Source organism: Pteropus medius, unplaced genomic scaffold (genome assembly GCF_902729225.1).
Source record: "Pteropus medius unplaced genomic scaffold, Ma_sr-lr_union100, whole genome shotgun sequence".
Classification (NCBI taxonomy): domain Eukaryota; kingdom Metazoa; phylum Chordata; class Mammalia; order Chiroptera; family Pteropodidae; genus Pteropus; species Pteropus medius.
Window position 1 is genome coordinate 10390950 of NW_024340696.1, and position 27029 is coordinate 10417978.

General features: G+C 41.8%; 1 protein-coding gene across 4 annotated transcripts in view; it reads left to right on the top strand.

The window, feature by feature from the left end:
- KIAA1549L (KIAA1549 like) overlaps positions 1-27029 on the top strand; it is a 230885-nt gene that overhangs the window by 171732 nt on the left and 32124 nt on the right. For all 4 annotated transcript variants that reach the window (XM_039866602.1, XM_039866611.1, XM_039866630.1 and 1 more), the window contains exons 12-16: positions 1838-2028; positions 7560-7687; positions 14032-14210; positions 18140-18357; positions 23912-24041. In XM_039866602.1, the coding sequence (XP_039722536.1) occupies positions 1838-2028; positions 7560-7687; positions 14032-14210; positions 18140-18357; positions 23912-24041 (846 nt within the window). The remainder of the gene's footprint in view (positions 1-1837; positions 2029-7559; positions 7688-14031; positions 14211-18139; positions 18358-23911; positions 24042-27029) is intronic.

Here is a 27029-nt window from a genome sequence, read left to right on the forward strand (position 1 = left end):
GGCCTCGAAACATTTTTAATGACCTGATATGATTTAAGGGAGATAACTTTGGAGCTTGTCAAGGGTGGGCCTGGAAAAGAGTAGAATAGAAGCAACAAGACCAAGGCAGGAGTCAATAAAAACAGTGGACTAGGAGAGAAAAGCTCAGCTTCTGGAAACATTTCAGTCGAACCAATTGATAACCAATTGATCGTAGGAGGAGCAGGCAATTCAGTATTCTAGAAACACTATCCAGTCATCCAAAAGCTCCACTCTTAGGGGAGTGAAATGAACATACTGTTTCAGAGACAGAGTCCCAGATCCTGGCATAGAATGTCATGATTACCACATGGGTCAGAGTGTGAGTGTCTCAGAGAAGAGGGAGGGGTGCGCACACCCCTTCCCAGAGTGAGTGACCCATGGACTTGAGGGAACCGTCCATGGCAGAGCTACAGACAGCTTAAAATAAGAAGCTTTGCTGGATTTAGCAATAAAACTCTGTTCTGAAACACAGTAGCAAGATTTAACAGGTTGGATCACAGTCCTAGACCATTAAATCCAGCTGGAGCCTTCCTGTTATGTTTCTCAGCTAAATTGGCTGCAGAAGGAAGAGCTAGTTTCTAATTATATCAAGTTCTGATAAAACCCAAATGGTGGAGGTCAAATTTCATCTCCAAATTTTCTTGAAGAGAATCACTGATGTCTGTTTCACCTGGACTATGATTTAGTCGGAAGGCAAACGATATCGATGAATTTTGATTGAGCACTTACTATGTGCCAGGCACTTAGCTAGATGCTGAATTTGAATCTACTTATTTGATCCACACAGCATCCCTTTGAGGGTGGTTAAATATCACTCTCATATACAAACACGTTTTATCCTGTTAACACTATTATTACCTCCATTTTACAGATGAGGAAACTGATGTACAGGGAATTTCAGTCATACCCAAGGTCACCCAGCTAACAAATGGCAGAGTCAGGATTTGAATCCAGACAGTCTGTTTTTGGAGCTGTTGCCCTTAACCGCCCCATTGTCCTGGCTCAAATCTGTATTGTGCTGCTTTAGGGTATAAAGCAGAACAGAGACACTCCCAGGGACTGTTTAAACATGCCTCTTGGTTTTTCATTACCACACTAATAGAGGACTGTTGGGTTTTGCTCACAGCTGCCCTATTCACCCGGGATTTCAGACTTTGCGCAATAAAAGCCTTACTAATTTCCTAGTAATGAATTATAGGAAAGCCAGCCTGCTTAAGGGAGAGGTCTAGATTAAATAGTGATTTCATAAATTCCATTTTACTGTTAATAATTGTACTACCTCACATGTGGTAGCATGTTTCTTTCCCTCTGTTTTCAGGGATGGTGGAGGTATAGCAGATACATATATCTTCATTTCTCAGGTGAAAAATTGAGGTTCAGAGTTCAAGTAACTTGGCAAAGTCACACACCTGTTACTGCGCAGGAGTGAAGGGATGACAAAATATTCCTAGGTAGGAGATGATACAGGACCTGTTAGTTAACGTATCAATTAAGAGTTTCTAATTAGCCGTACCTAGAGACTTAAAATTAGTGGTCCAAAATTCTTGAAGTTCATTCTCACACACATATTTGCATCTTGTTTACACTATTCATTTTTCTGAATAAATATTATCTATAGAGATTCTGTAGCTAGCTGGAATTAACATGGCCTCTGATTTTGCTGACAGAAATTATGGAGATTTGATTTAACTCTTGTTTATCAGATAGCTAAGTATGGTCCCATCACATACCCTTTCCTGCCTGTCTTCTCTCAAAGCAGTCATTAGAGTCACACTTTGCCAGAAACATGACTGTAAATCTGTTTCCTCTTTTGCAGCCTGTGCAAGGCTTTGATTATGCCAAACAGCACCTGGGCCAGCAAGGAGCGGATGAGGAGGTCATCCCTGTGACCCAGGAGACAGTGGTCCTTCCACTCCCTGTTAGAGATGTTCCTACCTTGCAGGAGAGGGACGTCGCCCAGGATGGAAGCACTATCAAGACGGCCAAGTCCACTGAATCCAGAAAGAGGTAGGCACGGGGCCAACGTTTCCCTCTCCGTGTCAGCAAGAGAAATAATTGATGGTGAGAGCAGACAAAGCCTTCAAGTTAATTCCTCTGTCCTCTTTAAAAATTCCCCTTTGTGCTCATTTTGAATATTTGAAAAGGAGACTAAGGGAGATGAGCAGAATCACAATACCTGCTTTTCACGATCCACCCTTTGTAAGATTTCATATCGCAAATCAACCACGCAGCGGAGATTTAGCTTGTAGTATAATAAATTTGGCACTGATGTCCAACGTGGTTTTAAACTTCTCTTAAAAGCGGTGCCTTTCATTCAGCATAACAGTTGTTTTTATCTGACAGTTTCGCAATAGTTTATGATTTTAGTTAAAAAACTTTATTGAGTTTTTGCTATGAACAGAGCACATTGACAGGCATTGAGAGGACTACAAAAAGGTTTAAGGTTGATTCTTGACCCCAAGGATCTCATGATGGAGAGACAGAGAGATAAACAGCTGGAATACCAAGCACGATGCGTGGGCGCCCACAGCGGAGTCCGAACAAAGTGCTGTGGAAAAGGGAGAAGGAAGAACTTAATTCTGCTGAGGGAAAGCTCGTGGAGGAGCTTCTGTTTCAGCTGGGCCTTGAAGGGTGAGTGGGGTGTCCGTAGGTAAGAAGAGAAAAAGGCGCTCAGTCTGAAGAGCTGGGAGAGATCAGGGACAGCCATGCTCACGTAATGGTGAATGTCCCTGGAGTTTAGAGCTCATGGCGGCTGGGATGTTGTGAAGGATGAAACCAGAAGGTAGATTAAAATTGTGGAGAGTTTTAACGGCCAGGCTAAGGAGTTTGGCTTTTATGTTCTAGGCAATAGAAAACCACAGAAAGTTCTTCAGGCAGACAGCCATGTCTAGCCTGTATTTCAGAAAGCTGACTCAGGTGGCAATGTGGATAATATATGGGAGAGGTGAGGCTAACGGGAAGGGGATTTGCTATAAGGACTTTGCAAAAGCCTTATGAAGAGATACTGAACTCTATGGCAAGCCCTGTTGGCTGGCTAAACCAGCTGCTGTTGCCAACCCTTCTCCTTTGCCTTGAGACCACAATGGCTGGGAGAGCTCCATCCGTCCTGCCTCCTTTCCTCTTTCCCTCCTTTCACCTAACATGGTTATTGATTCTTTGCTGTTTACCAGACACCGATGGTACTGCAGTGAACAAGACAAAGTTCCTGCTCTGATGGGGCTTACAACGCGGTGGGGACAGATGGGCAATAAACAGAGAAACAGATACATAGTAGGTCGGGTGACGATGAGTATAAAGAAGAAAACTAAAGCATGGTACAGAGATAGATGGAGAAGGGGACCTGATGCTATTCTAGCAGGAAGTCAAGGAAGGGCTCTCTGATAAAGTGACATTTGGGAAAGACCTGATTGAAAGGATGTGTAAGCCTCACGGCTGTCTAGGGCAAGAATGTTCCAAGTCGACGGAACAGCGTTTACAAATCCCAGAGGAGGGAGCTTCTTGACTTGCTTTAAAGAAGAGCAAGAAGGCCCCAGGGGCTGATGTGAACTAGGAGGAAGTAGTTGCAGTTGAGTTAGAGGAGTTGCCAAAAGCCAAGCCTGTCAGGCTCTACGGACCAATGTCAGAACTTGGAATTTTGTTGTGAATAAAGGTCAGAAGTCATTGGAGGGCTTTGAGAAGAACAGTGACATGATGCGACTTGCAGTTTTAAAGACTCGCTCTGGCTGCTGTGTGGAAAGTAGGCTGTAGAGAAGCAGAGCAGAAGCAGGCAGACCTGCTAGGAGGCCGTTGCAGGAGGCCAGCTGAGAGATGGCGGTGTGAGACACAACTGGATTCTAGAGGTATTCTGGAGGAAGGGCTGACAAGATTTTCTGATCCATCATTGGTGGAGTATGGAAATACAAAGGAATGAATTTTCCATTTTGTAGTGATTAATGTCCTTGTGTGGGGGGCCAGGAAACTGGGGCCTCCTGGCACATGTTCTCTCATCCTCCAGAAGGCTAGCGCTGGCTTTCTCAGAAGGTAGGTTACAAGGTTCCAAGGGCGACAAGAAAATAAGCCCCGAATTGCAAGCACTTTTTCAGTCTCTGCTCTATTATATTTGCTACTGCCCTATCGGCCAAAGCAAAATACATGGTCAAGTCCAGAGTCGTTGTGTGAGGGAACTCCCCAAAGTTTGGTTACAGGGAGGTGTGAACAAACTGGGACCATTACTGCAACAAGCTACGCCAGCAAGGGAGAGCCTAAGCAAGGCAGAATTGAAATATACAGAGACACATACATCTATTCCTGCAGTAGATGATTTATCTGAGTTGTCTAGCAAGTAATATTACCTAAATAATTATTCTCATGGTGATTTTTGCCAAATACAATAAAAGCATGTTAACAACTTATCACCTTAGAGGACACTGAAAAGGAATAAGTAGAATTACTAAAATTAGGATATTAACATAGCACTGTCAGGAAGAATAAAAATTCTTTTCCACCCATTCCAGCTGAGTGGTTTAAATTGCATAAAGATTTCTTTAAAAAAAATTTTTAGAACAAGTATTCTTTTTTTTTAAAGAGTTTGTTTCAAGCATTTCTTCTTAAATTAGCAAGAAGTCGACTCTTGCTAACCAAATTGAATTAGTTACCCCGGATTTTTATTAAGAAATGTTAGCAAATGAAGCAAATACAGATAAAGAAAACAATGTGTACACTGCTGAGTGATTTCTGTGTTTGTCTCATAATTTTACCACTACAGTATAATTTTACTAAGGGCTGGCTATATCATTGCCAGAGCTGTGGGAGAAACCTAACCTCTGTTCAAGTTCAGCTGACCAGAACCTCTGATCGTGTGGGAAGATTTTAAGATGCCAAACCAAAGAGCAAACCCGTCATGCGTCTGTGTTTCTGGCTTTCCCATCTTGCCACATCAGCTTTTTGACTCCCACTCGATCAGGACTGCAGGACCTCTCAAAATGGCTCTGTTAGATGATCTGAAAAGTTTTGCAAGGGAAAAACAGGGGAAACCAGTGATTTAGTGGTCTTTAAGGTATTTTTAAAATTGGTTTAAAACTGAAGGAACATGAGCATTCAGCCACTTGCAGACAACCAGACAGATATTGTGGGTCATTTTCCTTACTTAGTCTCCTGGTGATGCTATTTTGTTGGTCTCTGACTGGGATTAATGGGCCGGCACAGAGAATCAACCTCACAAGGACAGCTATTTGCAGTGGGTACTTCATTGTGCTGATTGGCCATAATTGTTCAGCCATTGATTAATTCCCACCCACTCCCCTGAAGTTGTTCTTCAGGTTCCGTGTACACCCATATCCTCAGAATGGGGACTCTTCAGTAGCCCAAAACTGCAACCTTGCAGGTGACATTTTCTTTCAAAAACATGTTTGTTACCATTGTGTGAGTGGACACATGTACAAGTCTCTCTCTGTTTTGGATCAGAAATTTTGGGTTGATGGCCTCATGTAAATATAGGTCTATAAACTGGCACAAAGAGTAAAGAAGAATAGGGTTTTTTCTCTCTAGATATCTGCTCATTCACACCTTTCCTGGAAGTAAGAAGAACAGCTAGAAGATTATTTCAGGATCAAATGAGAAAGATATGCAAATGTTGCAAAAACCATTAAGTATTTTGGGCATGTCAAATAGATTACAAGAAGCCTTTCTCTTTCCTTTCCTCTGGACCTCACCAAAAGCCTCTTTGTCCCAATAAAGCCAGTTAGAAGATTATGTGCCATTAACTGTGAGATTTTGAAAATAACCAAAGGACATATGTCTTCTCTGTGTGTGTGTATTTGTATATCCAGCATTCAGTGATCAAATAGCTATTGAGTAAATAATATATATTCAATAAATTAATGCCTTATCCATATTTTCCCAAACTACATTTTTTATGTTACTAATTTTATAGGATTAACAGGTTTTTGTGGTAAAAGAGGCCTGTAGCCAAATAAACTGGGAAATGCTGGATTAAACAAAACAAGATGAGTCTCAATGACAGAACAAATCAGAGCCTTCGATGTGCTGATGTGCATTATGAATATCCAGAGAAGGGATAGAGTAAACATTTCCCAAACTTATACTTGTCCGTGGAACTTTGCCAAAGAACATGTTGCTTTTGGCACACTCCGTCTTACCCCCACGGTTGCAAGTAGGTACTTTTCAGTGTGGTTTTTAGGGTGCTAAAGTACATGAAAGTATATAGAACTGAGCATTCTCAATTTCCAGAGGATGAAGAGGGGGAAGGGAGGAGGAAAAAGGCTTCCACTTAAGAAACACCTTACTTACTGGTCAAGTGCTATATTTTATTCCAATTTTCCAGTGTAGGGACCAGATTACACGAAGTGCTAAATTTGGACAATTGACAATACAAGAACGAGGGGTTTGATGAGGCCTCTGGTTATCTGCCTCCTGGTTATCTTCCCCACAGAGGGCAAGACAGCTGATGTTTATACTCAGCCCACCCACAGGCTAGCATGATCTGAGGCCTGGGGGAGCATGAACCTCAGCAGGGGCTCGCAAGAGCCCATTTTCCCACCAGATTCTGGAAGACCAGCATCTGCTCTGAGGGAAGGCAAGAGGCCCTGTGTTAAGACTTGCTTTGTCTGGGACATTGTAGAAGACAGTAAAAGGAAGCTGCGCTGGCCTGTGGGGAAAGCCCCTACCTTCAGCGGGAGCTCTGGCTTCCAGGGTGATTTGCCACTTCCCGACTCTGCCCTGGATGGACACTTCACTTCCCTGAGCTAAACAAGGGTGACAATCACCAAATCTGTGGATTGTCATGATTCATTAACAGTTTTGAAAGCATTCAGCATTGTCCTTGGCACATAGTGGGTCTTCCTGATGCAGAGCTCTTGGAGAGCATGGGTAGCGTCTTAACATCTGTATATATTATATACCTGGCACAATGCCCAGCATAGAGTTGGTACACAGAAAGTATTTCCTGAATGAATGAATAGCTCAAATTGGTAATTTTATATGTAAGTAGTTAGCAGTTAGCACAGTTAAAGAACGTGTGTGTGTGTGTGTGTGTGTGTGTGTGAGAGAGAGAGAGAGAGAGAGAGAGAGAGAGGGCATAGAAGTCAATGATGGGAGTGACTTTAGTAGTCAAGATGTCTCTTCTGTAAAGAGAGAGTCAACGAAAAAAACCATGGTTCATTCCTATCCTTGAAGATGCCATGTGAATCAAACATTCTGCGACACTATCCAAAGTGCTGTGTTTTAAAAAGATCATGCTTAAAAACCATCGCTACTGTTTCCATAGTCACCGGGGGTTAATGAAAAAGAGGTGGGAACTGAGGGCTGCTCTCACCGAACTTCTCTGCAGAGCTAAGCGCCAGCAAATGCACTTCAGAACAACCAGCCACTTAACCCATGCTGTAGTATGGGTTTTTTTTTTTCTGTTCCTATATCATTTCTTCTTTGTGGATAAAACCAGAATGAAAGAATACATACATAAACTGTGCAAATAAAACAACCTTGAGAAGAGGCTGCTTAGATGAAACTTACCATCTTCCTGTTGCTATGGTTACCTCCAGCAGGTCGCCCAGTGAGAATGGCTCTGTCATCAGCAACGAATCAGGGAAGCCCAGCTCGGGGAGGCGCTCACCCCAGAATGTAATGGCACAGCAGAAAGTGACAAAGGAAGAGGCACGGAAGAGAAATGGTGAGACGCTTTCTCTGCCAAGCGCCGCCCCCGAGCCTGTCCCCCACACACAGGCACTCAGGCGTGCACACACTCACACACACCAGGCTGCTTTAACCCTCAGTTTTTTCTGTTGTGTCCAACAAAGGCCAAGAATCAGTTTCCTGCCTACCTGTTGGGGTATGGCCTTACCCCGTTCTCTGAATTACTCTGTCTCGTGCCCTCTGCCCTCTGTTCTTATGGAATTGTCCAGGGCCTTAGAAGAACTCTGCGCAGAATGAACTGATGTTTGCTTAGAGATTTTTCTAATTCTTGAGTGAATCGACGTTTCTAGCACCAGGTCCTCTAGGGTGGCAGGTCTCTGAAACACCGCTTGTCTTGGATATTGCCCTCATTTTCTTGCCCTGACTCCCCTGATAAGGTTCAGGGGTTCAGTCTATGTCAATGACTCCAGATATTGCAAATTTACCTCTCCTAGGAAAAACAGCCGAGTAATAAATCTGTCATCATAAAAATGAGCCTATGCTTCTGCCTTTAACTCTTGAGATTCTTTCTCACACAGATCTTCTCCCTCCTTATAAAGGTTTGGTGTTGGAGTTTATTTATAAGTCACTGGAGCTACCTGACTCTGCTGCAGCACCATCTGCAGATCACATCTGTTGGAACCCGTCATGTAGCCTCTCTCTCCTGATTGTACCTTTGTGGTGACCCCCCTCTCCACTCAGTCCTTTCGTGGGTGATGCTGGCTTACTGGAGCCCAGATTCAAGTATCCTGTACTGCCACTCGGATCAGGGAAAATTCCTTTTGATTTCAAAGGGTCGTAGGTGGAGTCCTACAGAAATGCCAGGTGTAAAGCCAAGCAATCTGGGGCTCTGGACAGCTGTGCTTCCTTTTTAAAAAATTTGATGAAGTGCGTTTCAGGGGCTCTCTTTTAAAGCTAATGCCAGAGTATTCTTTTGTTTTCAGATGTCATGTACTTATTTCTTTTTTTCTGACCAAAAACAGAAAGAAAAGAAATAATGCCACAATGGATTTGTCTTCTGCAGAAAGAATGTGGTCCCCATTCCCAGTCATTATATAAAACACTTGTTTAAACGGTTATACTTATTTGACCCTTGAATTTTTCCTTCTCCCAAATTCCCCACGCCCTGTAACACAGAGACTGTGCTTTTCACACCAGAATCAGGGTGTGACACATGGGGTTTTCCTGGGACGCCAGAAATCCTGCCCATCAGCTCTCTGCCAAGCCAGCTCACAAAGGCCCAGAAAGGCTCTGACTTGTGAAGGGGACACGAACTTAGCAACTTTCTTCTCTTTCTTGCCGGAGTGAGGTGCTAAGAGAGATGGGCAAGAGGGAAGGAGGCAACACAGAGATAGCGGGCAGTGAAGACATAGGGAAGGGTTATTTTAACTAAGTACTGCGACTGCCATCACCACCTAATCAAGATGCTCTCCCTGCTTCTCCTGTCTCTCCCCACCCCTCCTTGCCTTCCTTCCCTTATATCCTTCCCAGAAATACATACAGTCAAATCAAAGTCTACCCTCCTCCAGATGCTCCATCACTCACCCCCAACCTCAAATGACTTCTAATAACTTAATATATGCCTTCCTCAGACCATTTTATCATGCATGTGACAACACATACATGTATCTTTCTTTTTTTGTTGTATTGCTTTGTTTTATTTTACAAAATGGATCAACGTACATGCTGTTCTGTGTCTTTTTTCTTACATAAAAATATGCACATTTACAAGATGAGCCTTTCCCCTCCCCTGCATTTCATAAAAGAGGAGGGAGCAGAGCCAGCTTCAGACCCCGTCACTCCCCATCCAGCTGGTGAGACACTGGTCTGCTCTACATGTTCCTGCTGACTTTCTCCATTCTTGCTTTTCCACACTCTCTGCCTACTTCCTTATTCTTTTAGGTCACTTTGATTATTTAAACAGCAGGTTCAGAAGTAAAAACAGTGGGGTACATGAATAAAATGCAATTACTGTACCAGGTTGAGGTTTTTATGGTTTTTTTTTTTAAAGCCATCCTTTCTCCAGGTTCTTAGTACTCAGTTGCATTTTATTTTTTGCCAAAGAGTTCACCAAAAAAATCAATAGTGTATTTTATTGGATTGGACTATGAATCAAAGGCAAAGGAAGGGAGGGAGGGAGGAGGAAGGTGAAGGAAAGTAGTTGAAGGAAGGAAGGAAGGAAGGCAAAGGAAGGAAGGAAGGAAGGAAGAAGGAAGGAAGGAAGGAAGGAAGGAAGGAAGGAAGAAAAAAGGAAAAAGAGAAGGAAGGAAGGAAGGAAAAACATTGAATGGAATTGTGGAGAAAACTAAAAGTACCTTTTCTTCACATTGTTAGCTTGCAAATAGTTCTCTATCGTGTGACTGTGGCCTCTGAGAATAGATTATTCTCTTGGTATGGAATATTCAGATACTGTTATTGATGGCTCAGTATCCATTCTAAAGGTTTGGGTTTACTAAGGTTAATTAATAAATGATAATGTACCAGGCTGTCATTCTAAAACTTTTCTTGTTTTCCACAGTTTTATTGCATCCATAGCTTCTAATTTTCCACTTTGGTGAAAATAAGAACTTTAGAAGGGAAAGACACTATCCTGCCAGCAACATGGCTGGCGTGGGTTCTGGTAGCTCAGTGGCCCCGTTAGTTACTGTAGCTGCAAGGCAGTTCTAGAGTCTGTTTCAAGACTGTGTATTTAAACAGAAGTCGAAAGGGATGATGTAAGAGCCAGAATTTTGAAAGCAGAACCATTTGTAAATTTTTCAACAAAACAGTCACTTCGACTTTTGAACTAAAACTAATGTCACCTTAGAAAGAGTGTTTTCCTTGAAGAAAGTTAAAAATAAATTCCACGCGAGAACATACTATATGTATTAGCATCTTTGGTCATTAAAGAGCAAAAATTTCTGTAAACCCTTAAGTGTGCACCTACCTTTAAGACACTAAAATTTCACTCCCAAAGCTCAGAATCTAATCAGACCTTGTCTTCTAATAGTTATGGGACACTTGGGGTTGGAGGAGGACAAGAATCAGAGAATAGAGAGGACGAATTACTATGTTCTTATCAGGGGGAGGATTCGCGAGAGATATTACCTCAAAAAGTTTCAGTTTTAATTCTTTCTTTGCCTTCCCAATAAGGTAAAAACTTGCTTATTATCTGATAAACAACACCAGAGCGCAGTGATGCTCGTTATAAATTATTTGTCTCTGAGCCTAAATGAAAATTCCAGAAAGAAAGAGCGTGCTTCGTTTCAGAGCATTTTTGCCTTAAATGGGAGGGCTCCCCCAATGCCAATTCAAACACAAAGAAATGAAATCTCCTTTTCCAGCCTGACATACAGATGTTCAATGCAGATAATACACACCTAGATCCAGGATGGTCGTTCGGTGGCATTTACTGTGATGATGTGATGGTATCTAGGACACTTCCTCTGTTTAACTGTGGTCCTTTTGTTTAGCATTCTCTCATGCTTTTTTCTTTGGGGACTAATTATGCACTAAATATCCCCAGGAACCTACTGTACTCACACAACATTTTAATGTATTAATATTTAATGTAGTGCCTTTTAATGTATTTTTCCATACAGTCTTGGGGGGATAACTAATTATTTTTCTGTTAAACCTAGAGGAATTATTGTGCAGATCTGAATATGACTTTTTTGAGAGTGAGATGGACTAGAACTACAGCTTGTACAGTTTCCACGGTGTTTTCTCTCTCTCTCTCATACTCTCTCTCTCTCTCTCTCTCATTAGAGTTATGCTTCTCCCCTTATCCTGTCTGCTGGGCAGAAAATGAGGGTGTCACAACCTAGAAGCAATAAAAATGCAAATATCATCTCTTTACTCCCTGAACAGTTTAGTGATAGTGTGACATTAATCTCTAGATATTTACATATTTACCTGTTCCGCAGGTACTAACACCTCCTTTACAAGCCAGGAAATTTTAGCCATTCCTTTATTCATTAACTTATTCGACAAATCTTTATTGAAAGCCAACTGCATGTGAGACATTGCTAAAGGCAATAGTCATCGTCATTTAAAAGATGGGCAAGATTGGAGCTTATATTCGAGTGGCAGGGGTTGGGACAGATGAAATCAGTACAACAAATCAACAGTGGTAAGTGCCGTGATGAAAATATAACGGGGTGATGAGGCAGGTTATTGTAGATTGGTGGATAAGGAAAGTCTTTTTCAAGTTACAGCTTGAAAAATAGGAGGGAGCTAGGCATGTAAAGACCTAGAGAAACAGCATTCAGAGCAGAGGGAACAGCTAATGCAAAATCCCAGAGGTAGGGACAATCTCCATGGGCTCCAGGACGCTGTTGTAGCTGGAGCAGAGTGAATAAGGGGAGAGCAGGGAATTAGCTCAGCAAGGTGGCCAGGACCAGATGGTATAGCACCTCGTCGGCCACACTAAAAACTCAGGGTTTTATTCTGAGAGACATGAAACCATCAGAGGGTTCTGACCAGAGGAGCACTGGGATCTGGTTACTTTTCAAAAGATAATCCATCCTGGGGGCTGGTGGAGTTTGTCTTTCAGGGGTAGGAGGACAAGAGTGGAAGCTTAGAGGAGCGGGGTGGCTTAGGAGGTGTATTAGTTTACTCCAACACCCAGCGACCAAAAATGATGATCTACATTTATTATCTCATGTAATGTTTGTGGGTCAGGAATTCAGAAGTGACCGAGCTGGGTGGTTCTGGTGCAGAGTATCTCATGAGGTTGCAGTCAAGATATCGGCCTGGGCCGCAGTCATCTCAAGGCTTTGCTTGGCCTGCAGAACCCACTTCCAAGATGGCTCACTCAGAGCAGTTAGCAGGAGTCCGTTTCTTGCCCCATGGGCCTCCCCAAAGGGCTGCTTGGGTATCCTCGTAACATGGCTGCTGGCTTTCCCCAGAGTAAGTGAGCCAAGAAAGAGAGAGGTGGAAGCCACAATGTTTTTTAATGGCCTAGCCTTGGAAGTAACAATTGTCATCTTTTCAATTTCCTTTTGGTTACATAGGTCAGTCCTATTCGTTGTGGCTGAGAATATCAGGAGCCGAGAATTACTAGGCACCATCTTGGAGGCTGGCTGCCACAGATGGCTTTCATAGCAATTGTCCGGTGGAAGATATTGGTGGCCAGGCAAGAGTTGCCCAGCAAAACTCCACTCTAAAAAGACATATGCATCTGGTAACATGTCTGAATAGAGACCTCCCTCTGTCACTGCCTACTTGGTGGCCTGCTATTTGCAAAGAAGTCCACAGAAGCAAAAGATATTCCAATTACAGCCCATTACGGGACTCTGAGGTGTTTTCACCACTTTGTAAAATAACAATTAACTTGGCTTAATTTGACAAATCTTCTGTGATTATGCTAAGTGACAGATTGATACAAACGGTGTTTATCAATAACTTAAATAATATTACATTCTCTTGAGCAGACAGGAGGAAAGATAAATATACTTCTCTTACATTCATATTTTAATAACACCTCCTTTGCTCCTAAATTGCCTGCTGGTTTAGTTGTTTTAACAGGCTTAATTTATCTCTTGCCAAGCCATGCTCAATAAACTGTTGTTCTTATAGTTTCTTAATGGGAATATGCTTTAAGAATAAGTAATCAGCAAGATACCACTGGCCCTGGAACTTCTTCTGTCAGCTTAGTTATGGAAGCACAAGGCAGGCTGGTGTCTTTCAGCAATCGCAGTAGAATTATCTTGTCAGAGGCAAGAATTAATTTAAAAGACTGTAGGTGAAAATTGCTCTATTTAATTAGAGGAGTTGTCTGTAGCTTTAAATTAGTTTCTCTGGTAGTTATTTCTTTTGTTTTAGACAAATGAAAGAAACCAAAACCCAAATTATTGGAGAAGCAGCCTTTAGAAAGGAGAAAAATAAAGTGCCAGTAGCAATTACTGTGACCGGGGAAGACTCATTATCTTAACATCGTGCAAAAATGGGCAACTTTGGAGACAGAAACTGAACTGAATGCTATTATTCTGTTGATTGCCACAGTTTACGAATAGCTCCAAGTTTGGCCAAATTGCATTTTTCAAAAACAGAGAAAAAAATTTACTTTTTTAAATAAAAGCTTTTTGTCACAACTTTGAAAAAATAGCTTTTACTGCTTAAATTTAAACTTTTAAAATTCTTTTCTACCCATTGATAATGCAGTGGAGGGATAAATGGTGTAGATCTTGAATTTAAAAGAAATACACGAGTAGCAGTGAGCCGTTGGCACAAAGCCAGACGCTGTTGCTCTGCAGGTCATTTTGAGTAATGCCCTTAGGCTGTGAGCGTTAAATGTAAAGTCCCCCATGATCGTGCAGCTCCCCGGCGACCATAAAACCGATGTGTTTATTTGTGCTTTAGTGCCAGCAAGTGATGAAGAGGAAGGAGCAGTTCTTTTTGACAACTCCGGCAAGGCGGCTGCTGATCCCTTTGACACGTCTTCAGGATCTGTGCAGCTCATCGCTATAAAACCCACAGCCCTCCCCATGGTGCACCCCACCTCGGACAGGAGCCAGGAGTTGGCAGTCCTCAACGGTGAGGTGAGCACCTGAGGACCCAGAGCTGGAGAGAGCCAGGGCAGCCAGCAGTAACAACCGGAATGCTGGGGGCAGCTCGTGTCCGTGGGCATAGGGCTCCGGTGGTCATTTTTACCTCTGCATATGCAGGCCTCAGCAGAATGAGTCAAGACATGTCACCCAAAACGAGCTTGTTGGGTGATGTTTTCGGAGTATTTTTTACCTTCATTCGAAAGCCCACGGGGGCTTTTTAAAAACTGTAGAAACATCAGAAGTTCTTTCTCACCTCTTAGATATGCATTCCTAAACTGTTCATTATGGGATGTCAGTTGTAGTGGGGGCGGAAGGGGCTTGCATTGAGAGGAAACTGGAGAAGATACTGTCATTCGAACAGGGATGTGGCCCACTGTATAGGCTTCGAAATGACTTTTACTCCTTTGAGCAAGCGCAAAACAACTGTTTACCTGCTTCCAGGAGGATATCTGTATATATCATGATGGTGATCAATTTTCCTAAGAGTCTGAAAAAAAATTGTAACATATGCTAGAGAATGATGATTTCACCAAAGAAAAACAGATGGGTGGGTGGTGGGGTGATGATGATGGAAGGGTGGGTGGGTGGATAGATGGATGGATGGATGGATGTAGTTTAGGGGAGAGCAAGGGAGCAAGTTGGGTGAATATCATCTGCCATTCCTCCATCTTCTGCAGCAGAACGATCTGTGGGCTAAAGGTGTTTATGAACCTTTAAGAATGTGCATATGGAACCTGCACGTGAACATTTACGTTACACATGCAGACACACACATACTTCCTTAAGGAAACTGAAGCCAGAGGGGTCAAGTGGCATGCTCAAAGTCGTACTGCAGCTTATTGTGACAGACCTGGCTCCCTGTCCAGCATTCCTTCCCTTTCTTTGACTTACTATGGTCCATCAATGAAAAATAGCATTGTGCTTAAAAGAATATGGATTCTCAAGACATGCTACAAGGATTGGAATCCCAGCTCTTCTCCTTACTATCTGTGACCTTAGGCAGGTTAGTTCATTTCTCTGTGCCTCAGTATTTCCATCTGTAAAATGGAGCTGTTATGAGGATCAAACGAGTTAATACATGTAAAGCACTTATAATAGTGTTTAGCATTGAATAAGCACATCATTATTATTATCATTATCATCTTCATTATCAATTAGTCAGCCAGTGAGCAAGGATTCATCAATCATATACTTTCTGCCCCCGGCTCTACAATTTAGGAACCTGTATGTCTTCTCAATCACGCCCACTGAATCTCTCCTTAGGCACAGTTCCACCACCAGACTCACAAGCCCAGTGATTAGAGCCTCTGAGGCTGTGGTTAATGCTCTGGGAACTGCTCTTGAACCGGACCCTCTGCTCAGTTATGGACTCAGGCAATGGCCGCCATGCCTGGATCTTTTCATCCCAGTTTAGTGATATAAATGTCACGAGGACAAATTCTAAATCTCAACTAAATTCAATTTACTGTTCTCTTTTCCTGCCAGGCCCAGCACACTGTCGCAGAAGAAAAACACATGAGCATTTTCCCTGTCCAGAAATGGATACTTGTTACATTTTGGTAGTTAGAGGAATGGCCCTTGCTGGCATTAGGATTGAAAAAGAGCCCTGAACTGTTCTCTGTAATTTGCCGTCTCATGAAGTTTGGGGCAGACTGTCTTACAACTTTCTTCTTCTGGGTGGCTTAAGTGAAGAAAGCACAGCCCCAAAGCCCTGAATTTTTCTTTTATATATTACAGGAAATTATTGTAAAGATTATTTTAAAGAAGACATAATAACAACGTAGAAAGTTCAGAAAATAAGGGAGAAAAATCACTATAATTTCACTACCCTAACATATCCTCTGATTTCACTTTTTGCACCTTCTCTTCAAGCTTTTGATCAAACTCGTGTATATTTTAGAATCTCATTATATACAGACAACTTTATATCTTGTATCTTAAGCGTTTGCTGTGTTGCTGTTGTCTTTCTGATTGTCATTGTTAATGGCTTGGTTGAGAAGGTATACCATTGATTGGAAAACTCATCTCCCGTTGTTCAAACCTTCCAGGTATTTTTTGTTTTTAGTTTTGGTTTCGGTTACTATAAATAACACTGCAATGAATAATATCATGCATGACTTTTTAAAATTTTTCCATTTTGAAATGATTTTAGACTTACAAGAAAGTTGCAGTAATAGTACAGAGGTCCTATATGCTCTTTACCTAGCTACCCCAATGTTATTATCTTATAGAACCATAGAATAATGATCAAACCCAGGAAATTAACATTGGTGCAATGCTATTGACTAATCTACTTCATTTGAATTTCACCAGTTTTCCCACTAATGCCCTTTACCTGTTCTGAGATCCAGTCCAGGATCCTGCATGGCATTTAGCTGTTTCCTAGTCCCCTCCAGTCTGAGATAGTTGCTCCATCGTTCTTTGTAACCATCCTTTGTCTTTCACAGCTGTTACTCTTTTGAAGAGTGCTGGCAAGTTATCGTGTAGAATGTTTCTCAATTAGCATTTGATGTTTTCTTATGACTGAACTGAGGTTACGTATTTTCGGCATTACTATGGAAGTGATGTGCCCTTTTGTGGGAATCATATCAAAAAATACTTGATGCTGTTATATCTGATTATGGGCGATATTAACTTTCATCTCTGACTTTGAACCTCTCGTGGAATGTTGCTTTAGGAAAGGTTCCAGGATTGGGATTCCTGGCTCAGAGGATGCCACACTAGCTTCTTCTCTTTACTAGTTTTCTCAATAGCAAGCAGAATGAGGGAACAATTAAGACTCGTGAAATCCAGCCAGCCTAAAAATATCATTAGGGCTCAGGTTGAGAGATCTTTGCAAAAGTTAGAAAAAATATGTCCCCCAGTTTATGTTTCTTCAAATGCTTTAAAAATAAAAAAGTCTAAGATACAGCCTTGTGCTAGTGAAACTTGGGCCTCAGACTGTAGGTTGATATGTATCTTACCACTGGGTGAATTTTCCTTTTGTAAATTATAGGAAACTCTTTTAAAGATTATTTTAAAGAAAACATAACACTATACATAGTTATATTAATATAGTCTGATTACAAACAGCACTAATGTTTCTCCATATCATCCAATGAATGTCAGACAGATTTCACCCTTTGGCTCCATTCGTGGGTATAACATCCTCCTCATTTGTTACTTATTTAGCCCAGTCATCTGCTTTTATCTTTAGCTGGTCAGAAGGTATTTTTGCCATGTTCTTTTCTATAAGACCAGACTGGATTTGTCCTATAGAGCAGGAATTAGTTGGCATTAGTGGCCATATAAATATGGCTTCAAAATTTCCTATCTCTCAAGAATGATATAGATTGACAGATACAAGCTCTCAAATGCAGATTGATAGAGCGGAGAGACCTTGAGAGCAAGATGCCTGCTCCCCCTCCCCACCCCATTTATTCCAACTGAACCTCTTCAAAAACTGACTGTCTTATCTATCTGGGCACCAGCTAAATGGCCAGGGAAGGCCTTTGGGTTCCTCAGAGCTGGAGCTAGAGTCAGGGCTCCAAGATCTAGCTGCGCTGCCAAGTCCGAGGCTCCCATACAGGGGAACCAAAAGGGTTTGGGTGGAATGAAGGCCCACACCATAAAGCTAACAGCATGGAGTCAGGTCTAGGCCTGAGCAGACTCAAGTAGACTAAGGAGAAAGAGGCCCTGATGGAAGGGCTCAAGCAGCTTAAGTGAGTGTCCGACTCCACATTGTTCGTGGCCCACTGTTGTGTAGGCTGATCTTGGAATGGTTCGTAGGTGAGTCTGGCTGGCTCAAAGGACCAGACATGAAGCCTGGAACAACGTTTCCTGGAGTTATGACCCTCAGTGGTTTCCTGCTGATACCGGAAGCCTCCCATCTGTTGATCATGCTGGGTTAGGTGTGGGCCTAACACCGTCTCTTTCCCTAGGTGAACAAAGCCCTGAAGCAGAAGTCAGACATCGAGCACTATCGGAATAAGCTGCGCCTCAAAGCCAAGAGGAAAGGATATTACGATTTCCCTGTAGTGGAGGCAAACAAGGCTCAGACGGAAAGGAAAAAGATGTACGAAAAAGCCCCAAAGGAAATCGAACACGTGTTGGATGCAGACCCAGAACTGTGTGCCCCATTCACTGAATCTAAAAACAGGTGCAGTTGCTAAGGGCTTCTCTGAAGGTCACTGTATCATTGATGGGATGAGGGCGGAGGGTGCAATACAGTCCTGGCCCCTTAATCTGTTACCTTAGGACTATCATGTTTGCAGGCTGATGATCTGGACCATGCTGGTCTGTGTGAGCAGGTGCTCCGTAAATGAGTCTGGAAGAGAATAATTGAAGCCACTGAAAAAAATACTTGGGCAAACAATATTTGTCCTTTAGCTTAATGCTATTTCCAAACCATGGCTGGCTGTTTCAGAGATGGGTCAATTTGTAATTATCACCTACCTGTTTATGCAACTTCCAGATCAAGGAACATTATATTTTTCAATTATTTTAGTGGCTCTTACACAAGAAAAGTAAATTTCATGCCTCACCTTTTTATTCAGTTTCAGTAAGTATTTACCACATAGCCTTGGCAGATGTACCCTATATGGCCTGGGTGAGACAGGGCAGTTCCTGGCCTGAGTGGGTATTTATTAAAAGCAAAAATGACTATGTGACAGGCTTGGATGGAAGCCACAAAATCAAGCTGTGGGAGGTGGGGCTAAATTTATGAATAGAATAAACATAATTTATTTGCGATATAAAAAAAGAAGGAATTCTAAACCAGTGCTTCACTAACTATGCTTCTAATTAGGCTCGGTGGGCATAACAAGCTATTGATATAAAATTGTGACAGAGATCACAATGCATGTGTCACTGTGTTAATAACTGTAGAAAAAAGAAAAGAAGAGATGGATTTTATGGGCTGCTTGGAGCTTCTTTAGCTTTCACTTTGCACTTGGAGACTTTTTTCTTTAGTAGCCTTTTATAGACTGGTGCAGGAAGCTGGGGTTTTTTAGGGGAGTGGTTTCCTGCTGATACCGGAAAATTCAGAAAATGAATCAATGATCATGTGCAAATCAGAGGAATTTAGCTTGGAAGCTATTTGAAAAATAAATATTTCAATTGAGGCTTTTTATAAGGAGAATGAACAAAACTTTTCTGTAGAGATGCATGTCCACTGCCTAACATAGGTTCGGGCCAGATTCTTGAGGCCCTTTGGTGGCCTGCTGATCTGTGAGTGTGTTGCGAATTCTTAGTAAATGTCTGTTGAAGAAGTGATTTAATAACTCTAAAGCACCAAAAATAAAAAGTTTTTTGACCCGTTAAAGAAAAAATAGGGACAACCACAAATCGGGTGGGAATGGAAATGAGACTGACAAGTGATGGGATTGGGAGGGAAAGCTTAAGAGAAAAAGACAGTGACAAAAACTCAGTAAGCTCTGTGGTGTTTTCTGTTACACTCCGCTGTTGATTCCAGAGGCTGCCTACTGTGTGTTATCTGTTATTGCAGGTTAGAGCTACCTGTTATTTGGTATTTGCAGTTCAGCTCTCCAGAGGTTCTGCTCTCTATAATCCAGCCACTTCAAGACACAAGTGATGGAATCATTCTCTACTCCAGAGACAGCATCAGTAACTAGAATTTTACCCTGAGACCTAAATAAATCAAATCAAAGACAAAGTTTAGATTCCGATGTTGACTCACCTCAAAATCTTTTAGAAGAGTTTTCACAGCTTTTTCTTTCAAACCAGCAGACAACCTATTTTTATGTTATGAACTCTTACCCCAAGACACAAAGTATGTAATATAACTGAGGCCAACACTATCAGAGTCCCCACCCTGCCCCACTTCCCACGGGTACCCTCGGCTCCCATTGCACCCTGCAGGCGGGCAGCATCCTACTTACTGTGATCATCTACGGCTCCGACTTGAGGGCTTTTTCATGGCAGCCCCTGACCAGAAGTTTCGGGTAGCTAGGTTGCTCTGTAGCAGCCTCAGTCAGTGACAAAGGGGAACTGATGGATAAATACCTCTGGCGAGAGAATTCCGGAATGTAAACAGTATAACACTGTTGTAATAACGGCATTCTAATTTCTGCACGATGATTTGACATTTGGGGCCTTGCTGACCCTGGAGAAAACGCCCCTCCCAGGGTTGTCTAGCCAATTCCTAAAAAAGTAAAGGGCTCATCTGCAAATACACCTTTCATATGCAAACCAACAAGCCAGAGCCCATAGCCCAACTGCCCCCTAATCACCCTGTCCTAATCATCGCAGCCAGGTACCAGCCAGGTACAAGACAACTAGGGAGAGCCCCTGTGCCCCAGAGTCTGCTGAAATAGTCAGACGGTCCATTCCTAAGCCTACTTAGCCTGCCTTGTCCATTCCTTCCCGTGGACACCACAGTAAGGGCTCTTGCCCACATTTTTCTCTCCTCTGTCTGCCTTGTGACTGACCCTGCTGTTTCCCCATGGGGCCCCCCCACCTCCTGGCATCTGTGAATATAACAAGCTATCTTTTCAATGGCAGTTCGTCTGATCTGTTGATCTTGCCATGCCTGATTAAAATAAAATCTACACTTTAAAATGACTTTCTCCCACACTTCTCCAGTGAGTTAAAGCCCCAGTTGCCCCAAACACTAATCTGCTCTATAGCGCGCCTTTTATTAGCCTCCTTCCCTTCCCGCCATCATCTTCCCACTTCCTAGTTTGTGCTTCCCGCAGCCCTCTCCCAAGTAAAGCACTTGCACTTAAATCATCACAGAGACTGCTTCTGGGAGAACCTGACCTAAGGCAATAACTTATAAAGATGGAGTTGCTCTGATGGAGGCAGGCCTCCCCCTCCTCCTTCTCAGTGGCTCCAGTCCATCTTTATGGAACTCTGGGATTCCATAGAACACAGTCTGGGAACTTACTTGAACTATAGTGGGATTAAAAAGCCTCTAAAAATCCAAATGAAATCTATCATTATCCACCCAGCAGTATTTTCAGAAGTAAAAAACTTACTTCTCAAGTTTGTAAGTTTCAAAATGTATTAACTTTTAAAGAACATAGCAAAATACCAACAAGAAATTAATATACCTCATGAATCTCTATTTGATTAAAATAAGTAATTCCTCTTCCTGAGAGCCTAATCTATTTCTAAGTAGCTGCTTGCATACTGTGCACACACTGATGGTCTGGTCAACTGAGATCCATGTAAACAGCAGCCTTCAAGCTGTGTGTCATAGTGGAACATTGTTTTTGATAGAAAAGGAGACTGAATTGCACTCCAGTGTATAAGCTTTCACCCACATTCATGGTTCTTGAAAGGGCATACACAGTCTTACTCTGTATTCTAAATACTTCCAAAATAACCTACTTAAATGTCAATTACTAATCCTAGTATTTACTCCCCCACCACCCTTATTAGTAAATCTTTTCTAAATGGGCTAATTGGCAATCTCAGGACGGTAGTGAAGTCTCCTTTAAAAAAAAAAAAAATTTGTAATTAGGTCAAGGAAGAAAATTCTTTGGGGTCTGCTTTAAAGTGTGAATCACTCAGAACAATTCTGTTTCACAGGGTTGTGCTCCTTTCCTAAAGGAAGTCTCTAATTGCAGATAACTATAGGGCACGATTTATTATTATTAGGTTTAAGCTCTTATATTAGTCAGGATTCCTTTGGGTGCAAATGATGGAAATCCGGCAGAAAATGGTTAAATAAAAAGAGAATTTATTATCGAATATAATTGAAAGGTCAGGGCTTCAGGCATGGCTTCAGATCCAAGGCGTCATATGATGTCGTCCATATTTATCTTGTTCTCTCTTCAGTCTTTGCTGGCTCCTTTTCAGGCAGGCTCTTACCTCATAGTGGCAAACTGGCTGCCAGCACCTCTAGGCTCATATCCTACCTTCTTAGAAACCTCAATACCAAGAGAATGCCTCTTTTTCCTGGTTGCTCTAGCAAAAGCCTGGGACTCAGTCTCATTGGAGTAACTCATGTGCCTACCTTCTGACCAATCGATGTGGCCATGGGGATACAATGCTGTGATTGTGCAGCCTGGGTCACATGCCAATTCCTAGACGAAGGGTAGGGGCCCCTAGAACATCACAGTGCTCTTTGCTAAAGAAGGTGGTTATGGGTACCAGGCAAGCAGAGAACACAAGTGCTCTCTAAATAGGTGTGAGCTCCTCGTGGTGACGGAGTAGGTCCATTGGTGCCTGTTTTATTCCCTGGGCTAATTGTAAGGGTAGCGTTTTACCTTGGGTGTTTTAATGTTTGTTCTAGACTAACAGGATGTGACTGTCATGCTGTGACTAACTGGGTGTGTGGTCATGAAAAGGCATGTGTGCCTGCCAGGTTTCTGGCTTCCCACATAATCTCTGAGAATAAATCACGCAGCCTTTTCACTTTGAACCCATGAATGGATAGAATCTTAGAACCGAGGCATAAAATAGGTGGTATTTGGGGAATTCACTCAAGATAGATGCTCTAAAGTGCAAGTTATTTACAGAGAGACATTTATTGTTGGATGAAAAGGAAGGCAGTGATTTTATACCACCTTTGTCACTCTGCAGGATCACGTGAAAGTCACCTGTTCCCGTTGGACCTCACTCCCCACTCATAAGGGTTGCCTCTTGTGGAAAAAAAAAAAGTACAGCCATAACCCTCATTTGTTGCTGTTTCTTACCCCTCCTCAACAAAATTCTTGTAATGCCAATGGAAACAAGACAGTGGTGACAAATATGTATTCCCAAGGGGCGGGGTGGCGGGGGGCCTTGAGTGGAGCCTCTGAACATGCTACTCCCTGGGCTTGAAATGCTCTGTGCTCAGATGGGCATGCAGCCACCTCTAATTAGGTCTCAGCTGAAATGTCACCTCCCCAAGGAGTCCTTTCCTGACCATCCTATCTAAAGTCATTTCCACCCTCATTACCCTCTGTGACATGTCCTTGTTTTTCTTCATAGCACTTGTCGCTCTGGAATTATTATGTATACTGTGTGTCTCATTAGAATGTAAACTCTGTCTTGCTCACTGTGGATCTTCATTATGTTCCCCAGTGACTGGAGCATAGTAGGCTCTCAGTAAATACTGGATGGATGGATGCATGCGTCGATGGTTGGATGGATGGATGGATGGATGGATGGACAGACGGATGGATAGACGGACGGACAGATAGACAGAAAGACGGACTAACAGCCCCAAACTATCTCCAAGTTTATGGCTTCTTAGCCCAGAAGGGAATCTACTATGGTTGTGGGAAAGGTAGAAAAGAAAATCAACAGTGGCAGCATTAAGCCATTAGACACAGGGTTTATTAACACATCATGCAACCCTGCATGTGGAATCAGAAAGATCAAAAGGAACAGGAGGCTGCTGAGTCAACAGTCAACAAAAGCAAGTTTGTTCTTCTAGTGTTAGCTGTTTTAGAGGGTCAAGGGCAAGTCCCCGGCCTTGCCATCAGCAGGATTTTAGATGAGGTTGCAGTGTTGCAGTTGATTGTAGTTACCATATGAAAGAGCATTTACAATTCAGCCAAATGGTTACAGCATCTGGAAAACAACTCTTTATTCCACTATTTCTATGGCCCCTGATGGCTGGGGAACATATACCATCAATTCTGATATTTGAGAGGCAAATCCAACCAAACCCTTCATTGGTTGCCTGTAGTTTGGATCAGTGGAGAATTCCATCTGTCAGGGCATTTGCTGCATCATAACAGTTGTTGAATTTTCTTCAGGCAACAGACGAAGAACTCTGTCTACCGAAGCCGGCAGTCTCTGAATAGCCCGAGTCCAGGGGAAACAGAAATGGACCTTCTGGTGACTCGGGAGCGACCCCGACGTGGAATCCGTAACAGCGGATACGACGTAAGTCTCTGGTGGGCCAAGGTGGATACCAGCTTTGCTTTCCCTGGAAGCAAAAGGGACAGAACATCCCATATGTTTCTACTTACTGTATATTCGTGGAATTTTAAAATGCAGTAAAATTTTTTCTGTTTTATTATTCCTTATTATCTATTTTGCAAAGTAAGACTACTTGGAATTGCCAGAGTAACAATTTATTGCTAAAAAGATATCGATTTCTAAATTCAATCATTTTATAAATAGTGCTTTATTGACCTTCAAATCAACAGCTATTCTAAATGACCTCAATTTTTTTCCCTCTGTCCTTAGGAACTCAGTAGAAACCATGGCCATGGGTTAGAATTCATTTAAAAACAGTCTTCTTTTAATTCATAGCAATGTCGAGAAGTTGGATTTGTTCCTGATTTCATAACTCCTCAATATGCCATGGAAACAGTGAGATATCCAACAGAGCGATTTGGTGATTTCATATGATGGAGCACCTGCTTATGTGCAGGGATGTCTCCAAACAGCAAAAGTTCTTCTAATCCCATAAAACTTCCCCAGATGCCAGAGTCACAACTTGGCGCCTCCTCTCAAGTTGTTTACATCCTGCCATGTGTCTTTGCACCCATGAGTTGCATTCCCGTGAATGGTACCCTACTGAGACATGCAATCAGCCTCATCCCGCCCCAGAATTTCAAACGGTTTGGAATATATTCTTTGGTCTTATGGAAAATATTTATTTCCCGGTCTCCTAAAATGTTTTTCTTATTACAAATAGAAAAATTTCTGTAACAAGGGTTATGATTCAAATATGTCTGCATAAAGTTTTAGTATAATTTGTGAGGTTGTAATTTGAAAATGACACTTGAGTTCTTAAATATACTGAGCTAATTTGAAGGCAAGATTTTTTCCCCCCTCAGGAAAGGTTTATTGTTTTCCACAAAAGCTTAAAATGGGGTTCTTTAATGGTCCAATTAAAAATAGATATTCTACCTAATTTGAATTTCTAATTACCTTTCTTAGATTTAAACTTGATGTTTGTGTTGGTGGTGATACCCTTATCTTTCATTTTTTCCTTTTTTATTTAAGACACTTAGATAGTTTAGTTTTATAAAATTCTAGATGCTTCGGCCAAATCATTTTTTTTCTTCAGGTTAAATTTATTCAATATGAATTTTTCTCCTCATAAAAGTTTTTCTTATACCAAACTCTGTCATCAATCTGATAATCATCCTGTGGTTAAATATTGGGCATTTGAGTTTTCCAATTAATCTCTCCCTACCAACAGTGAAAATTCTTCCTGGATGCTTATCGTTGGGGGAGCTTTCTCTTCTGTTCCAGCATATCCGAGGTATGATAGGATTCTAAATTTATTTCGAGATTAGTATTTATGGGTTTCCTGTGAGATTCGAGACACAGACATTTTTACAATTTAAAGAAATAAGCTAGAGGTATTAGCTTATCAGTCTTGAAAAGAGAACATGGCAGATTTTTTTAAACCACTGTGCCATGACTTAGAGTACTCGCTTAATGCTTTTGGAATGACTTGTTAGTAAATTACCTAGAACAACAGAAGGAGAGAGATGATTTTAAAAAGAGGTTGCTCATCCCTCACAACTGTGTAAATATTCCAGTCACAGATTACTTTAGGGAGGCAGTAATAGATTTTTTAAAATGCATGTTTCTTTGAGACAGGCATGTTGTCTCAGAAACATACGGAAATATAAGTTCCCTTAAGAGAAAATGATCATCTAGGGAGCAATTTTAAGAATTTAGACTGTTGCCTATAAGAATGAAATTGCTTCCTATATCTCCTCCTGTGCTTTTTATCCTAATCATGTGAAAAGCAGCTATCATTCATCGAATGCACCCTGCAGACCAGGCCCTGTTCTCGTCTTTTCATGTGTATTATCTAATTGAATCTGCACAGTCACCAGTCAGGTAGGTACTCTCCTTATGCCCATTGTCTTGATGGGAAAACCAAGGCACAGAGCAATTACATAATTCGTCGACCCAGCTCCAGAGCCCATTCCCTTAACCACCATGCAGTACGGCTTCATGTACACCCACCACACTGTACATCTGACCTCACATCACATAATATGTATATTGTATTTCTGAGTCTTTCGAAGAGGCTAGATGTCAGGTTTCACAAAAATTCTTCCGTTTTTTTTTGCACACAAGCAAAAAATGGAGCGGCAGCTAAAGTAGAAAAAGAGGAGTCCTAGTTTAAACAATGCATTCATTTTCTGAGCTCTTGATTTTCCAGAAATGCCGAGGCACTCCTGGCGAAAGAATCCATTAGCTCAGCAGTGAACAGGTCATGCGGTTGGAAACATGTCAATCTTCCTACTGGGTGTAGGTATCTTGAAGCCAGGCCAAAATTTCTAGTCATTTCTGCCAGATTAGGGAATACCGGGGGGGACCTGCTCCTTGACTTGGTAGGAACAAAAGCACTAAGAGATTGATTTAATTGTGAATTTTTCAAAAGTTGATGACTTTAGAGTCCCAGCAGGAAAACCTGCATGTAAAAATAAATGAATAAATAAATGAGCAAACAAACGCATGCTCCATAAACAAATCTTAGCCCCAGGACTGATGGCAGTCTGGAGTGTTTCAAAATTTTTCCATAGAGCAAGAGTTATCAGGGCCTACAGAAGAGAGACTCTTAGCTCCGTGGGGTTTAGAAATCACTGTGTTTTGCAAGAACTGTCAACTTCTTGGTCACCCTAACATAAAGCTGGTAGAAGAGATGTCAGCCCAATGTTTAAAAACAAAATTATCTATTTCAGAGTATTTTTTAAATGTTTTTTTTTTCCAAATGAAAGTCACATAGAAAATAATAAAGTGCTGAGGAAAAGAAAATGGCCCAAATGTGAATTTTTCCTTTATCAGCCAAATAAATAACTTTCATATGTGGTTGATGAATCAGCCTTTGTGTCCGAAGAGCAAGTAGTAATCAGATCATTCCCCAGAAATAAAAACACACCTCTTCAACCTTGATTT